Source organism: Mizuhopecten yessoensis, unplaced genomic scaffold, assembly GCF_002113885.1.
Source record: "Mizuhopecten yessoensis strain PY_sf001 unplaced genomic scaffold, ASM211388v2 scaffold6213, whole genome shotgun sequence".
NCBI classification, from domain to species: Eukaryota; Metazoa; Mollusca; class Bivalvia; order Pectinida; family Pectinidae; genus Mizuhopecten; species Mizuhopecten yessoensis.
Window position 1 is genome coordinate 46,758 of NW_018406437.1, and position 15,042 is coordinate 61,799.

The 15,042-nt window shown below is 38.7% G+C and overlaps 2 protein-coding genes across 2 annotated transcripts; one reads left to right on the plus strand and one right to left on the minus strand.

Annotated features, from left to right (window-relative positions):
• Positions 1 to 5,797: 5,797 nt before the first annotated feature.
• Positions 5,798 to 8,086, plus strand: LOC110451841 (methyltransferase-like protein 12, mitochondrial). The gene is made up of 2 exons (XM_021500050.1): positions 5,798 to 5,912; positions 7,320 to 8,086. Exons 1-2 carry the CDS (start codon positions 5,825 to 5,827, stop codon positions 7,949 to 7,951), a joined length of 720 nt encoding a protein of 239 aa, XP_021355725.1. The 5' UTR covers positions 5,798 to 5,824; the 3' UTR covers positions 7,952 to 8,086.
• Positions 8,087 to 8,592: 506 nt separating this feature from the next.
• On the minus strand, positions 8,593 to 14,947 carry LOC110451842 (17-beta-hydroxysteroid dehydrogenase type 6-like). Its single transcript, XM_021500051.1, has 5 exons — positions 14,725 to 14,947; positions 11,354 to 11,563; positions 10,267 to 10,452; positions 9,706 to 9,838; positions 8,593 to 9,297 (listed from the first exon to the last, which is right to left on the minus strand). The coding sequence occupies exons 1-5, from the start codon at positions 14,837 to 14,839 to the stop codon at positions 8,964 to 8,966; spliced, it is 978 nt and encodes a 325-aa protein (XP_021355726.1). The 5' UTR covers positions 14,840 to 14,947; the 3' UTR covers positions 8,593 to 8,963.
• Between the last annotated feature and the right edge of the window lie 95 nt (positions 14,948 to 15,042).

Here is a 15,042-nt window from a genome sequence, read left to right on the forward strand (position 1 = left end):
TATACGCGAGCTTGACACAAGGTGCTAGGTATGTGTTAATAAAGTTGAAGGATGTAAAACCCGAGAATCTTTAAAAGCAGACTCGTCCCATATCACAAAAAAAGCACATGTACAGCTGATACACTATATCAGAGGGTCAGGAAGCTTGTCTATTATTCAATTAATTAATCAATTTCTTTTATTCCTCAAATGAGATATTTTAAATACAAAACAAACAAGAGGTCCATGGGCTTTAATGGTCACCTGAGTCCTACAGTATTAATTTTTGTTGTTGAAATATGAAGTGGAGATAATGATCATCCCTACCCAAAGTATTACTTTAAGTTAAGTTTGTCAGGACAATGAATTGATCATTCCTAGACAGAGCTTCAGTTAATTCGGCCTATTAGAACTTGATTTTAAGTTTTTAATAGATTTTTTTCCAAAATGGCAGCCATGGCGGCAGAAGTAGATTTTTTAAGGACCTGAAAAAAAACCCTTTTGCCAGGACCATGAGTTGATCATTCCTACCAAGTTTCAGTTAAATCGGTTCAGTAGAACTTGACTTTAAGTTGGAAATAGTTTTTCAAAATGGCCTGCCCAAGAAGCCATATTGGATTTCTGATAGACCCGAAAAATAACAACACTTTGTCAGGTTTCAGTTAAATAGGCCCAGTTGAACTTGACTAAGTTTGCAATAGTTTTTCAAACTGGCTGCCGTGGTGGCCATATTGGATTTCTGATCGACCCGAAAAATAACAACACTTTGTCATGACCACGAGTTGATCATTCCTACCAAGTTTCAGTTAAATCAGCCCAGTAGAACTTGACTTTAAGTTGGAAATAGCTTTTCAAAATTGCGGCCTTGGTGGCCATATTGGATTTCTGATCGACCCGAAAAATAACAACACTTGGTCAGGGAGTTGTCAGTAACATTCCCATGAAGTATCAATGAAATCCCTTTGACAGTTTTTCAGCTAAGTTGAAAATGTAAAATGTTAATGGACGACGCACGACGCACGACGAAGATGTCTAGCAATAGGTCACTTGAGCTAAAGCTCGGGTGATCTAAAAAGCAATGAATGAAAAATGTTCTTTTTTCCGTGGAACCATTCAGGCATCAATCCTGTTTGTGTTCGTGGATTTATCCACTCGCAGAATTGTGATTATCCTCAGGATGAAGAAGGAAAATGAGTATTGTATTTGACCGCGTCAGAGAATTTGTCTAACAGACAGCAGTACCTGATCAACACCAGCATGCTTTAAAAGTTTAATCAACAACACAATTTATTGTCTTTTTCTCAAGTGTCAGCAGATGTCCAAACTATTGACGACGTCCAAGCTGTAAAATGTTGATTGGTATATTGTACATGGACCTGCACATGGAGAAACAGGTAGATGGCATGACAAATTCTGTCACTACCAGGTTAGGAACTGTATACGTTGCATGTATCCGGCAGTATATTACCATAGATGCATGCAAAACTTTCGTTTTTTCATTTCGGTCAACCACACAACGGCTAGGATTAGGTGAAGATATTAATTGCAATGATCGGTCCTTGAGTGAAAACAAATAATCTGATAAACTCAAGATTCTGATTTCTATGATAATCTGTGTAAATATTACATTGTTTGTCGACATGATATACAGTAATGTATATGTACGCGATTGTGATATATATAATTTTCCGCGTGAACATGAAAAGAGAGAAGGAATTGTTATATATCTTAAAAAGTCATTGATTGGAATTTGTTCAATTGTAGAAAGCATTTTAGACTGCATGGTTGTTTTGAAAATAAAATATGCTAATGCTAATTATTTCCCTTATGAAAAGTATTTATTTGTGACAGGATTGATACAGATATTTCAATTGTCTTGTTGCAGAATATGAGAAGTATGGTTATAATGATATTACATGGGATTTAACAGTAGAACCGTGAGTTAGAAGACTACGTATTTTCTGATAGGATAGACATACAGCATACTAATGTTCTATCAAATAGTTGTAAGTGGTACAGCACTGGTAAGGGTATCAATCAGTTTGGTAGACAGATGATAGAGCTTGGTAAGGCCACTTTCTCAAGAGTTGTGAATGGTAGATATATTGGGGACCCAAAAGTTTATATAACGTTCTGTAGCAATAATTGAGCTAGTATGTGTGGTTATATTCTTGCTTTTTATCTGTTTCCACATGATCAAATCGTTTAGAACTAGAACACTGACAGGTCAGAAAGGGCCACGTCTTGTGGCAGTATATCCCCTATAATCATCAAGAATCAATCTGCCCATATAGCTGAACTTGACTTTTGACATTTTGACTTCAAAAAGAATCGCAAGGAAGCAAAATATATCCTAAATATTATTACAAGCATTAAATAACCCTCTACGGTCTTCCTCTAGTAAATGCAATGCTCTCTCTGCATGATCCCCATTCCATTTAACATTTGTATATGTATTATCTTTATCATTATAATCAGGTACAACTACGTTTTGTTCAAATGAATCCACAGTAATACAAATTTGAGAATGGTCTGAAAAAACATTAAATATTCTACTCTCAAAGTGAGTAATATTCTTTAAGAAATCATCAACAGTCAATACATATTCTATTAGACTAGATCCCCTACTATTCAAATAGCTATACTACCATTAGGATCATCTTTATGTCGTCCATTCACAATTCTCAAGGAAGTAGCTTTACACAGTGAAAGAAGATGTCTTCCAAATTGGTTAATATGCAATATCATTACTTACATAATCGTCGTAAATACCCGTTCTACTATTGAAATCTCCTAGTACAATCACTTTACCTCATCCTTTATATTCACACACCATTTCCTCAAGTCTGGCAAAAATATCATTTTCACATTTGTGATAAAAAAAACACTATTTACAGGCGGGAAATAGCAAGCAAATGCATATATATCACTGACATTATTTCTAATGTTATTGGATATTTCTAACAATACAATGTTGTCATTAATGTTATCTATTACCGTACAATAATCGCAGATAGTTGATTTAATAAAAATTACAATTCCACCGCCTTTACCATGCATTCTAGGAAACACACAGCTGTCATAACCTTCCAATTCCACTTCATCCTCTTTCTCAACCCACGTTTCATACAAACATACAACATCATATTTGGTAATAATATTTACAAACTCTTCTGTATCTAATTTGTCCGTGATCGATCTACATATATTCAATGAAATAATGGAAAGCCCCTCCACACAACCCTAATACGACAAGTCGTGATTCCCTCTAGGTGGCTCGTGATCGAAGTGCTCACTGTGGTCCTTTCGCGAAGATGAACCCCTCCACCTCTGGCCAGTAGCCGTATGTTGTCCTCGCGAGGGTCGCGGTTTGAATTCGGCTATGCGTTCTTGTCGCGCTGGCGTGTAGTGCCAGTCTGGTGCTATTGGCGACCCAATACCATGGAAGCTGGCTATGGGCTGCTGCGGCGAGCTGGTGCGCGCGCGGGACTCGGGCGGCTGATGTCGTTCACGCCCATCATACATTGCGAAACCTCCGATAATTGCGCCTCCCATATACTATACCAGTTTCAATGACTCAACCTTATCCTGAAGGGTACCACATTGACTTGAAATATCATTATTTCCTTCATAAGACTTTTAATCTAAGTGGATTGGTAATTTATCTTGGCAGCTGGGGCACTAATGGTGTGTTTGAGCTGTTCTATAATTTCGTCGAGAGAACTTGATTCTGTCACAGTGTTCTTAAACATGTTTTTGAAATGGGGAAGCATGGCATCAACCCAAACAGGAGCCATTGATGAGGCAAAGGTAGGATTGGACACTGTACCATGGATCGGTGAATTTAAGTCAACTGCCTTATCTTTTCCGACCTCGAATTTAAAAGATGGCGTCGACGGGTCCAGGGTGAAGCTTTCCATTGAATTCCTTTTTCTATGGCTTGGATGTGTATCCTGGACTTGGGGTGGTGTTTCCGGCGCCTTACGCTTGGTGGTAGTATGAACCATCGGAAGAGCGGTATTACCTCACTGGCTCATGTTGCTTTCCGTTGGTGGGATGTGTACAAGTCTGTACACTGAAGATGCACGTGAACAACAGGTAACACAAAGGCCGTAACATTCCCGACAAAAACATCTCGATTGCCAGATTAACAATGGGAAAATTCACATATTCAAATTATGTAAAAGCGTGTGTAGAGTGTCTTAAAATTAAAATTAACACGTATAAATACCAAGCTTGTCAAGCTTTTCGCCGGAGAATTCACAGTACGTGTGCTGTAGTCGCCACCTGAAAACTGATATTTGTATTTTATTCTTTCTATTCAGCATTTAAATACAAGAAAGTTGTTGAGAAATGCCAACGTTAAAAAAAAAATCCATGCTAACAATCTTAAAGTTTAAAAATACAACTTATATGATAAGTGTTATTGTAGTTGCACTGTTTATATGCACTGTAGTCTGAAGACTTATTGAACCTGAACCTAAAGAACCTTAAGTTGAACTTGAAAACTTGTTAGCACATCCTGTAGTGTAATACACTAATTATAACTAGCCCTCTAGATCTATTGTACTGTAGTTTCTTTAGCACAGACGTCTTAACTCTTGTGAATACCACACCACCTTACATACAAACGAAAATCAACGAACAGAATGTGTATTGTGTAATGTAGCTATGTCTGCATAAAAAATGTTTCTGTAATTATAAGTCAGGTTTACTGTGAAGCGCCTAGGAATAACTTTGTAAAGTATATACGACGCTTACAAATCTTGTATATATGGAAAGATTAGCAGTGGCGGACCCATGGGTGTTGCCCTAGTTGCCCGGGCAACACCATTTTTTTCTATGTCCAAAAATAATCTGGACGTAGGTTTTTGAAGATTTTCCTCTGTTTCATATGGGATTTCCTTCTAATATCAACCATCCCCTGAACTATGATGTTCTATGGCTTCCCCTTGCCAGCGGTTTGAATAGCTATATATTCCTAAGGGTGTTGCCCAAACAAAGAGTCCAGTACTTATACTCTAAACAGAGTAAAACCTGATAAACCTGTATTTTCACCTGAGGTTTCATGTACACACGATCACCAGGAGTGATTTGTTTTACCAATTCAAAATATAAATTTCGAAAATAAAACCAATAACCAATATTGGCATCCAAGACTGGCGTGTACATCCTTTTCATTGAAGGTGGCCCTGTACATACGTATGCATACTATTTCACAATACAAGACAAACAATTAAATCATAACTCATATTCATGACAAAATAAATCAGATTGTTTTAACCAAAAACCTACATTTTTACCATTTTTAAGAGAATTTGTTAACACTCGCTCCGCTCGGCCATCATAAAATATAAATACTTTACGTTATAAAATATAACCTGGAATAATCCCGCAAACTCAGAAAACTATTCTACGCCTCATTCGATCTGTTTGACAATGGAAATAATGTCCGATAAATTCTTGCTTTCTACGCTCGGCAGTGCTCGAAATAGTTTACTATTACATCTTCAGAAGAAAAAAAATCGCCTCGCTCCACTCGGCAGGGAAAATATAATTGTCACAATCTCAGAAATAATGAAGTTCTATGTTATATATTTTTGGTGCCAGAAAGGAGTATCACGTGCAACCTACACGAAAATTTAAATGTATTAGTAAACAAATGTACATAGCATGGAACAAAGACACTTTTAATACAAATGTTGTAACTCACTTGATCAAGTATAATAATGGCGATAATTCATTTATTTCCATACTCTTTTTAAAATCAACGAATGCCCGGATGAAATTATTGTAAGGATAAAATTCACTCAACACCGGTTAGTGTTTTTACGATGATAAACTGATGTATAGACCTTTGAGAGTCCTGACGACGTGTGTATCTCGTTCAAAAGTACGAAGTCAGGGTGAAAGGAACTGCCATGGATTTAATGGTGAGATATGCCGTCACCTTTATGTTCACCTAGTCTAAAATAACGGTAAACTTTACAACGTTACTGGACACGAAGCAGTGTCACTGTACTGACCACTGATCATGAGAGGCACTCGGAATGTACTGAGGCAGTCATGAGGGGTAGATAGAATATAGTCTGCACACGTACGGTGTTACTCGGCATATACTGATACGGGTCTTTATTAAAACTCTTTTGTTTACAATGTATGTATTGCATATTTGTTAAATTGCCTACAGACTTGGCATGTCATTGGTTGACTTGCTCCAGCGGTAAATTTACATGTGTACACATCGTACTATGTGCCTCGTTTTCAAAATGAAAGTAGACAAAGACGATCGCGAGACACTGAACGAACAGTGCTTCAGGAGGGGTGTAGTTTGAGCAAAACTTGTTTGTATATGTAGTGTTTAATAAATAATAAGATATTTAAATACATATACGGATACACTTCTACTAATAAAGCATTGAGCTCTATGAGATATATAATATATGTAGTACAGATGGAGGACGAGGAATAGTGATAAAGATAATGCCGTCGCTGGGGCTCGAACCCGTGACCCTTGACTCTTCAGCCCGATACTCTACTGCTAAGCTAAAGGGAAAATGATCCACATCTTTTACACTATTCCCGCCTTTTTTTCAAACACCAACCCAGGTTCTCTGACTCCCAGCCAAGGGTTCTCCTACCTTGAACGGGGAGGGTCAACGGCACCAATTTGTAGTAGTACGAGGAATAGTGATAAAGATAGTGCCGTCGCTAGTCCAGCCCGATGCTCTACCACTAAACTAAAGGGAAATTCCCTACAGCTGACGCTTGTATTGCAACCTAATTGATCCACATCTTTTACATATAATGAGACCTTTTACTCTAGGTCGACAGGGACATGTATCGCTTTATTGGATAAACAATTCAATAAAGTTTAGTTGAATTGAATTTATTTGTTAAGGCGGTGTGGGGGTGGGGGTGGGGTACCGTATACTGTATACTAAAAACAGACTCCCTCACCCATCCATTTTTTCCTCTACAAATATATATAAAGCAAACCACTTCCCTGTGTACAGGTTGATTTCACTGATAGAGCTTCCTACATCGCCGTCATTGTGCCTATTTCTTTGTACAGTTGTATTAATATACGTTATTGGTTAATAGTTTTTCACCAGACTTGATTTATATTACAATTCAATTCTCAATTTATTTGCTTCCAAAATATATTTACCAAGTTGACACAGTTCCTTAGTGTTGTTTACACACAATAATCGCATAAATTTAAACATCGATGTTTTTCTCCAGTAATATATCTTTATATATTGACTTTTTGACAATTTTGACAACTATTACATATTAGCACAGAATGGTATTCATCTGCAACCTTATTTACATTACAGACCAGACTCTGAGTGAGAAGTCGTACTGGACCACCAGGTACGAGACACCGCGGGTTAGAGCTGTAGACTGGCTGGCTCCGGCTGACGTCATCGCCGATCATGTCGTCAGTAAAATAGAAACCTTGTCCACCGGAAGGAGCGGGTCATTGGTACGCCTTCTGGACGTGGGCTGTGGTACCTCCCATGTACCGCTACATCTCCTACAGTCACTACCATATCCCCTCCAGCTTGTCTGCCTCGACTACGTTCCTGGTGCCGCTCGGTGGCAATCAGATGTGCTCGCCAAAAGCTCGCTGTATAACAAACTGTCGACATACACGTGTATCACTGGCGATGTACGTGCATTACCTTTTAGAAATGATACTTTCCATGTGATTCTGGACAAAGGGACTCTGGACTCGCTGCTGAAGGACAGGCGGAGGGCGCTACAGTCCTGCGATATGATGATTATCGAGTGTCTGCGGATCCTCCGTACAGGGGGAGTGTTATTACAAATCACGGACGAAGACCCGGATTTAAGGATACGGCTTCTAGAGGAAGTATTCTCCAGGATCCAGGTCAGCGCCCATGTTTCCTACAGTCAGGTCGAGACGCACGGATACGAGTGTTTTATGTACGCGTTGTCATTGTGACGTCATGGTGACCGTGTCCTGACATAAGTTACAGGTCAGGCCATATGTTGACATAATTACGACGTTGGCTAACTTTTTCATGCAAACAGTATGAAATACATGTACAGTAAAATAAAGAGAGTCTGATTTCGTACACGTACGTGTTTATTTCTGTTTAATACATGTGGGAGATCTTGTATATCGTGGATTTCTTCTTAAATGTAAATTAAGTTTGAAAAAAAAACAACGATTTGACTGAGATTCTAGCCCTCAACCTTTCAACTTTTTATTGTTGCTCTAACCAAATGATCACCGGTGATCGAATCAGTCCAGATCCATTTCACGTGGCGCCTCTTCCGCCACTCACATCACTGTCTTCCACGCTATGTTATTATTCTGACGTTTTATCGACTTTTTTTTTTATATCGGTCTGTCGTCGATTAACGTCAGAAATCCGGCCCTCTATAATATGCGAGAAATGATATAAGCGACCCGCGCCTGGTAATGATCTTTGAATCATGTTATTGATACCACCTAGTGCATAAAGAATAGATCTTTCGATCCTTGTGCGAAATGTGTGTGGAAGTGACGATTTGTTTCTAAAATATCAGTTTGAAGTGCGACCCGGGCGCGGGTCGCATATTTCCCACATATTATAGAGGGCCGGAGGTCTGACGTTAATCGACGACAGACCGATATAAACAAAAGTCGATAAAACGTCAGAATAATTCGGACTATGCTCTCCCTTGCACATCACTTGTATTGCTTCTGTGGCTTCATATAACACCAGCCTGTTGCTGCCTCTACTACCTTCAATCAGGCCTGTCAATGTCCCTAGGCTCGTGCATTGTAGCACTCAACCGCCCATCAGTCCATACTCTTTGGCCTACATTAACCATAAGTTACACGTACACATAATGGCTGGACATTGTCCGTCAGTTCTGACATTGGTCATCACGACTCATCAGTCCATACTCCGTGACTTGACCTTGTTCATCATGCCATAACTACATTGTAGGTTATTACATATTCATCAGTCCATACACTGCGGTCTGACATTGGCCTTCATTGCGGCTATGACGGCAACGTCCTGTATACAGTTAGGTAGGGCACCGAACAAGTTGCTGAGAAGGCACATGGTTCGGCCTGGGACGTACCGACTTTTGGGGTGCCGTGCTATGACAGCGTGCTCAAGACAGTCTATGACCTCGTGTATCCGCTTTGAGGAAAATGATAGGTGTGTCTTGAGCGTGGCATGGAACGTGTGGAAGTATTGCTCGCCGTAGTCGTCCCGGATATGTTGTGGAGTTGTGGCCCAAGACTGCTCTGCTTGGCCCAGCTGCATTGAACGCTCCGCCATTGGCGTCCTGTAATACACAACAGACATGCACAATAGTCGCAAGGTATAAGTCATTATTAAGCTCGAATTGAAAGTAATATTGTTTATAAGTTACCATGTTAAAGTCCAGAGGCTCTAAATCATCAAGTTTTCAAAACTGGCAAAAGGGAGACATTGAACTTCCAAAGGGAATGATATCGAGAGGGGTATAAGGCTTCGAAATTTTACTAATTTAAGATCACACACATCAAGCCGAAGGCGTGAGCTACCTATTGCGGTCAGTTCTGTCCTTCGTCGTCAGTTGTTTGTCATGATGCGCCGTTACCAAGAGTAACACTTATAACCAGTATGGTTATAAAATGTACGCGGTGTTATGTTACCTACACCTTCAATATTCACCGGAAGTTTACACGAGACGTTTCTGTAATATACTGACCTGTACATGTTAGGCTCAATGGTCACCACATTCACCTTGAACTTGACCATTTCACGCCGAAGACAGTCGGAGAATCCAACCACGCCATGTTTTGTAGCAGAGTAAGCAGTAAACCCCGGGAGGCCAACACGCCCTAAGATATTGAAAACACTTAGTCAAGTAGTTATTTTTTTCAACAATTACTTTGTAACAATATACCAAAGTATATATTATTGATTACTGCATGGACTTACTACGTTAATTAATCAACTATAGTACATTGATGTATAATGAGCAGGCAAGTACTCGCTTGCACACACTAAACAAATATGGTACAGTACAAATGTATCATTTTTTTCCATACATGTTCTGGGAACGTGACCACGTGAGGCAACTGATGTGGAACCCTTGTAGGTGTGTTCAGCTCAGGGGACATTGATACAGCCAAAATTGATCTACTGCTCCTAATACAATACCTGGGACTTTTTTTACTTTTTGTGGTGTCTCCTTAGACTATTTTCAGTATAATGTGACCGTGTCCAAGTTATGACAAAAACTTAAAAATTAATCGTGTTCATCTACCTGCTAAACTGGCGACATTGACCACCCGTCCTCGTGTCTGCCTGACAAGTGGTAGGAAAGCTTTGGTCACTCGTATGGTCCCAACCAGGTTGACCTCTAGTGACCGCCGGTACGTGTCCATTGGGCACCATTCACACTCTGTGAAAACCGCAATTCCCGCGTTATTAATCAGGCTCCACAGTCCACCTGTGATTTAAAAAACAAAGTACTAGATACGTGTACCGTATCACAAAACAAAACCTGTATGAACTTTGAACTTTACCACCTACTGTATCACATAACTTTTTGCATCTTTACTGTGAATAACCGTGTAGAAAAAAAGGACTGCTATTTATCAGGTCCCCGTGACCTGTATAAAATGTCGCACAAAAGGTCTACGACAGAAAATTTTGGGAACTGCTGGGACAATCGTGGATGTGTTTTACGAAATCCTTTGGGTGTTTTGCGACGAAAAATGCTTGTAGAGTTTAGAACATGTCTTTTTTTCAGCGCCGTATGTAATTCCCGGCGTCAGGATAATTTTGTACGTCTGTCGTGCGACGCCTTTCGACGTCAGACTACGACTGTCATAACGATAGATCCATCCTCGATATCCAGGGGTGACGTTCTATGCAGAGAGCAAAACTGAGCGTAACCCCTTGGTATCGAGGATGCGATAGATCTAGACCTACGAATTTTTAGACGATTTTTAGGTAAGTTAACCCACGATATTTCTACGAATGTTCCACCTTCGTACGTCCTTTTTGTGACTGTCATGGGTTAATCCTGCGACAATAATTATATCTGAAGACAGGCATGCGACTGTCGTAGGAACATCGTAAGATTTGACTTCGGCAGTCTTGGTATATTTTCCCACAACACTCGTACACATATATATATGCGCAGCTTTCCAATCAATTTACCCCATCCTCGATTTTCCAGGGATTACGCTCAGTTATGTTCTCCAACGTAAGAGAGCGTAACCGGCCTGGAATTTCGAGAATGACCTCTCTCACACCTTCATCAGTCCCTTCTGTCGTAGATCCGCTTAAATAGTACAAAACATGTCGTACGTATTGCTGGTGAAAGGTGCCTAACACCAAGTTACCTTGTTCTTGTGTCCTGACGGTTACAATTTCCAATGCCGCTTGTACCTGATGGTCACTCGTGACGTCAACCTGGACAGTCTGCACACGGGACGTCTCCCTTACCAGTGCCCTGGCGCCTTGACTATTGGCGTCCAAACAGCCAGCCAACACCACAAACCCTAGGACGTCGAGACGCCGGGCCAGCAGATTACCAAACCCTGTATCACATCCTGTGGACAATTAAGTCAAAACAAGTCTCAACTTTAACATCAGTCTTTACATTGTACTTAAGGGTATTTCATCCGCGTTCTTGACATTTTAGGGAATTTATTGTTACAAATATTATTGTATTTTTGAAAGGTGACATTTGAACATAGGATTATTGTGCACACGCACAGACTTGCAACAACAAGAATATACATTTACATTATATTGCTGTACTCAGGAAAGTTGAATTGGTTCCTAGATATGATGAAGAGGTCAAATGTATATACCTTACTTTATTTCACCAGCTAAACAATATAAATAAGTATGGCCTTCAATACTTTTAAAATAATCTTTAGTTGCGTCGCTCGTGTTGCTCATATTCCTTTTCTAAGCAAACGATAATAATTACTGCATATATGTTGCCTACCGTTGCCAATATTGAGAAAACAAATATCTTGAATAATTAGAATTAGAATGAAATCCATGTGTGATACTCTATTACAAACAGTTTGTTGTTGTAAAAAAAAACGTATAAATGTTGACCACGATTCATCAGAATCCTGTCATATTTGATTAGCTATAAAGTTGTTGTGTTGGAGCAGTCCTGTATGCTTATTTAATTATAGTGTTTAGGCTGTATCCTGATGTGTAGAGAGTAATATAAGATATTTTAGGGGTAAAAATAAACCCCTAAAAGGTAGGGTCAGCGCCCATAACATTAGCGTCGGCCCCCGCTTGGAATTTCGATAAAAAAGATAAACAAAAAAGGTTTAGGTAAAGGAAGCTGCAATCAGAAAGGATTAGTTTCAGAATTCATTTTATGACAAATGGGACCTCATTGACTAACACTTGTGTGGGTATTAAAGGTGCGGTAGTACAAGTCCTCCGAGGGTATTTAAATGACACAATTACTATGAAATTATATCAATATTGTGTGCAACATATTCCAACTATATTTTGATACAAAATAGAAAGAATTGCTCTTTTTATTGAAGATTTAAGCTGAACGGTATGTGAAATTAATTACTAATGAGAGAATTATCATTTTGGACAAGTTAATTTACATAGTTCCAAAACGATTCTTTTTTCGTACTTGCTTAAATAGCTTTCAACATCAGGAATTTAAAAAACAAGAAGCCCATGGGCCTTAACGGTCACCTGAGTTATGCAAAAACTGATGTTATCTATGTTGCCAAATGAAAAAGAAATCATTTTGTAACAAAGGTAGCTTGAACTACATTACATGTAATGCAAAAGTAGTGTGAAAGATCTGGGTAGTATATGTACGATGTACAAATTGTGGTTCAGTCAGTCAGCTGAATTATGGTAAGGCACCTTAAGACCCTTCCATCTATGAAAAGTGTTTAATTCTACCCTATCAGGATCTTGAGAAGACGATTTTTGAAATTTTAGTCAATTTGACCCTTTTTGGCCCCGCCCCTCAGGCTCCTGGGGACTGGGGAACATATAATTCAAAATTAAACTATAGTAAAGTTTACCCCTTCCCCAGGGTGAAACGTGAGACCCCAGAGTCATGAAATTCACAATTTTGGTAAAGCACCTTAAGACCCTTCCATCTATGAAGAGTATTTGATTCTACCATATCTGGGTCTTAAGAAGAAGATTTTTGAAATTTCAGTCAATTCGACCCATTTTGACCCACCCATCAGCCCCTGGGGGTCAGTCAGGGCTGATATGTGCATACTATCAATCTGCTATCCAATATATTGATAATGCTTACCAAGTTTGAATTAATTCCAATGGAAATTAAACAAATATGCTGGTCCAAAATGTGATTTCCCTATATAAACTATAACAAAGTTTACCCCCTCCCCAGGGGGAAACGTGAGACCCCAGGGTCATGACATTCACGATTTTAGTTAGGAACCTTAAGACCCTTCCATCTATGAAGAGTATTTGATTCTACCATATCTGGATCTTGAGAAGAAGATTTTTGAAATTTTAGTCAATTTGACCCTTTTTGGCCCCGCCCCTCAGGCCCCTGGGACCATATAATTCACAAATTTGGTTGACCTTTGGCCATGGAAGGTTTCTGCAAAATTTCAATGAAATTTGTTCAGAGGTTTTGGAGAAGAAGTCAAAAATGTAAATTGTTTACGGACGCACGACGGACGACGTACGACGCCGAACAAAAGGCGATCGCAATAGGTCACTTGAGACTTTGTCTCAGGTGACATAAAAATACAACCGGTAAAGACATATAAGTCCTTTTATTAAAAAAAGAAGAAAGACAAAGCTTTCTTTCCACTTTGCCTTTAGATTGTATTTCTTCATAACAAAATGCCTTTGGCAAGTACAGTTGAGGTTGTTCATCTGAATAGATATAAGTTTGGTAAACATTGGTGACCTTGACCTTCGTTCAAGGTCACAAGAATCAAATGTGCTTAAATATGTTTTTTTGTATGGGGAGTCAGACAAGGATATCTTTCCTTGCTTTACTTGTTTAGAGTTAAATATATAAAATAATGTACATTTAATATTCCTTCATATATTGTTTAATGAAATTTTCATGATTATGTGAAATTGTGCATTGTCCATGTTTTGACATGCTAAAAACGTATTATACCGGTTTTGATATTACATAAAAATTATTTAAAGCTTTTAAGTATACAATTTAGACTACCACTGTAACTATACATAGATAAGTTGACATTGTTGGAGATATTTCAAATTTTGTGATAATTTTGCATGTTTTTTCTAATTGTACATTGTATATCAATATGACATATTTATTATAAACAGTTATTGTATACACTTTACATGCACTATCATAATTCATTTTCAAAATTACATTCGCTTGTGACATTTATCTGTCATTTTGTTACGATACCCCGTCACTCAACCTGGTGTTATGCAAGGAGGTCCACTATACGGTTATCATAAAAAAAATGAATTTTATGTATCTACATTTGTATGTACATTACATTTTGTACATATGGCGAAAAATTAAAGGAATTGAAGTGGGGCCGAATGTTGACTCCGCCTTAATTTCTACTATATTACCCTCTACACACCAGGAAAGGTAAATACATCGCAACTGTAACAAATTATCGGCGCTCTGTGAGTAACGCTTTCCAAAAAATAAACAATTCAAGAAAACCACAACGTGTGCTTGGTACACTAGGTTTAGTAATTCCCATGTCACCGGTACCGGTGGACTTACCTGTGATAAAAACAACTTTTCCACGTGGTTCTAAGATTTTTGATCTTCGAAAATGCATAAAAAGATAAATTCCCAAACAACAAACAACTGATACAATCAATAAATGAACAAACATGTCTACACAGTACACATGCCTGTTCTATCGGTAAGCTGTGTCGACCGGTTATATATATGTTCCGGGTGTGATCATGGAAAGTCGTGTTGATCAGGACAACACATACACTCCATTTCAAACAGAGCACTTGTCAGGACATGTTATGTACAATTTTGAAACTTAAGCGATTATCAAAATTAAACGGAATTCAATTTAATAAATCA

Excerpts from the sequence above, each read along its gene's own strand:
- LOC110451841 (XM_021500050.1), top strand. The coding sequence starts at position 5,825 with ATGTATAGACCTTTGAGAGTCCTGACGACGTGTGTATCTCGTTCAAAA. Across the intron at positions 5,913-7,319 it reads GAACTGCCATGGATTTAATG|ACCAGACTCTGAGTGAGAAG; the intron begins GTGAGATATGCC and ends TTTACATTACAG.
- LOC110451842 (XM_021500051.1), bottom strand. The coding sequence starts at position 14,839 with ATGTTTGTTCATTTATTGATTGTATCAGTTGTTTGTTGTTTGGGAATT. Across the intron at positions 9,839-10,266 it reads CAATGTCGCCAGTTTAGCAG|GGCGTGTTGGCCTCCCGGGG; the intron begins GTAGATGAACAC and ends TCAATATCTTAG. Across the intron at positions 9,298-9,705 it reads ATTGAGCCTAACATGTACAG|GACGCCAATGGCGGAGCGTT; the intron begins GTCAGTATATTA and ends TGTGTATTACAG.